Consider the following 1376-nt stretch of genomic DNA (forward strand, 5'->3'; position numbering starts at 1 on the left):
TGTAAAACGTGAATTGATTACATTTTGTCTGAGGTACCTTAAATCCTACCTGCACACAGTATCCACCTTTTCAACTAAATGAAAAAATAATGTAGCGCGATTTCTATGCCGCTGTATCAAATAAAATATGACTTGCCAACAAAAGGTATGTACTGTAATTCCAAATGACCACCTTTTATTTAATAAAAATATTATTCAGCTTTTATGATTTAGAAAAGAGTAAGTTATTTTTATACATAAGCTTATTTGCACAATTATGAGAATGTCATGAGTATGTAAACTAAGAAACAGTATTTTTGTAAATATAACTTTCTGTTTTATTTATTTAAAGTGACATATATCGTTGCGTGAACTTTGATCAGGAGTGGTTACGAGGCGGCCGCCAAGACTTTTGTGGCATCGGATATGGATGTGAACTTGAATGGTCGCTCCTTCCTGATCACGGGGGCAAACAGCGGTCTGGGCAAAGCCACGGCGCAGGAGATCGCCAGTAGAGGTGAGCGACGACAACCGCTGTGCCTTGACTTCATGTCGCCCGTTTGTGATGATGTACGTTTGCAGGGGGAACCGTGCACATGGTGTGTCGTAACAAGGGGCGAGCAGAAGCCGCCCAGAAAGAAATCATGGAGCTGAGTAAGAACCAGGTAAGGCAGCCTGGCTTGGTAGTGGCCCCTGGAATTCTTTGAAATTCACCCCATGGCGCTGCCTGCATGTGGGCGGAGCTTGTTCCATAGTTTGATGAGTCGACTTTTTGCTGTTTGTTGCAGAACGTTCACATCCACATCGTGGACATGTCCAGTGCTAGACAAGTGTGGGAGTTTGCGCAGAGTTTCTCACAGCGTAATGACCTACATGTGTTGGTAGGAGTGCACGTGAGTGTACGTGTGTGTATACTTGAGACCGTAATGGATTGTGTGATGGCCGTCACCAGATCAACAACGCAGGCTGTATGGTCAACCAGCGTGAGCTGACTGAGGAAGGTGTGGAGAAGAACTTTGCTACAAATACCCTAGGTGAGTAAAAGCACAACAAGACAATTCAAAAGGACATTGTGAATGCTCAGAGAAGGTAAGACATGATAGTTAGTTCTATTTGCAAACCTAAAAAATGGATATACCTGACATTTATTTTGATTTCAGGCACATATATTCTCACCACTGCATTTCTACCTGCCCTGAAGAAAGCGAAGGATCCCAGAGTGGTGAGTGGACTGTCATATTCTTGATCTGTTGCACCACACAAAAAAACAAAATTAATTGCAACATGTTTCTTAACATAAGGAAAATACCACAGCAAAAAACACACTGGAATAAAACTATTCTAAAGAGTGCAAAGAATTAAACGGTTTGTGGGTCCCAATAACTCACTGGCCACTG

General features: G+C 42.2%; 1 protein-coding gene across 1 annotated transcript; it reads left to right on the top strand.

The window, feature by feature from the left end:
- The first annotated feature begins 269 nt into the window (after window positions 1-269).
- Window positions 270-1237, top strand: LOC109509575 (dehydrogenase/reductase SDR family member 12-like). Its single transcript, XM_019859408.1, has 5 exons — window positions 270-496; window positions 562-644; window positions 768-860; window positions 932-1013; window positions 1140-1237. The coding sequence occupies exons 1-5, from the start codon at window positions 406-408 to the stop codon at window positions 1223-1225; spliced, it is 435 nt and encodes a 144-aa protein (XP_019714967.1). The 5' UTR covers window positions 270-405; the 3' UTR covers window positions 1226-1237.
- The last annotated feature ends 139 nt before the right edge of the window (window positions 1238-1376 follow it).

The sequence above is a fragment of the Hippocampus comes genome, unplaced genomic scaffold (assembly GCF_001891065.2).
Source record: "Hippocampus comes isolate QL1 unplaced genomic scaffold, H_comes_QL1_v1.1 C16954768, whole genome shotgun sequence".
Lineage (NCBI taxonomy): Eukaryota > Metazoa > Chordata > Actinopteri > Syngnathiformes > Syngnathidae > Hippocampus > Hippocampus comes.

What these genes read in the sequence shown, in the direction of transcription:
- LOC109509575 (XM_019859408.1), top strand. Translation starts at nt 406, where the DNA reads ATGGATGTGAACTTGAATGGTCGCTCCTTCCTGATCACGGGGGCAAAC. An exon ending in GTAATGACCTACATGTGTTG is followed by an intron (nt 861 to 931) that starts GTAGGAGTGCAC and finishes GGCCGTCACCAG; the next exon opens with ATCAACAACGCAGGCTGTAT. An exon ending in CTTTGCTACAAATACCCTAG is followed by an intron (nt 1,014 to 1,139) that starts GTGAGTAAAAGC and finishes TTTTGATTTCAG; the next exon opens with GCACATATATTCTCACCACT.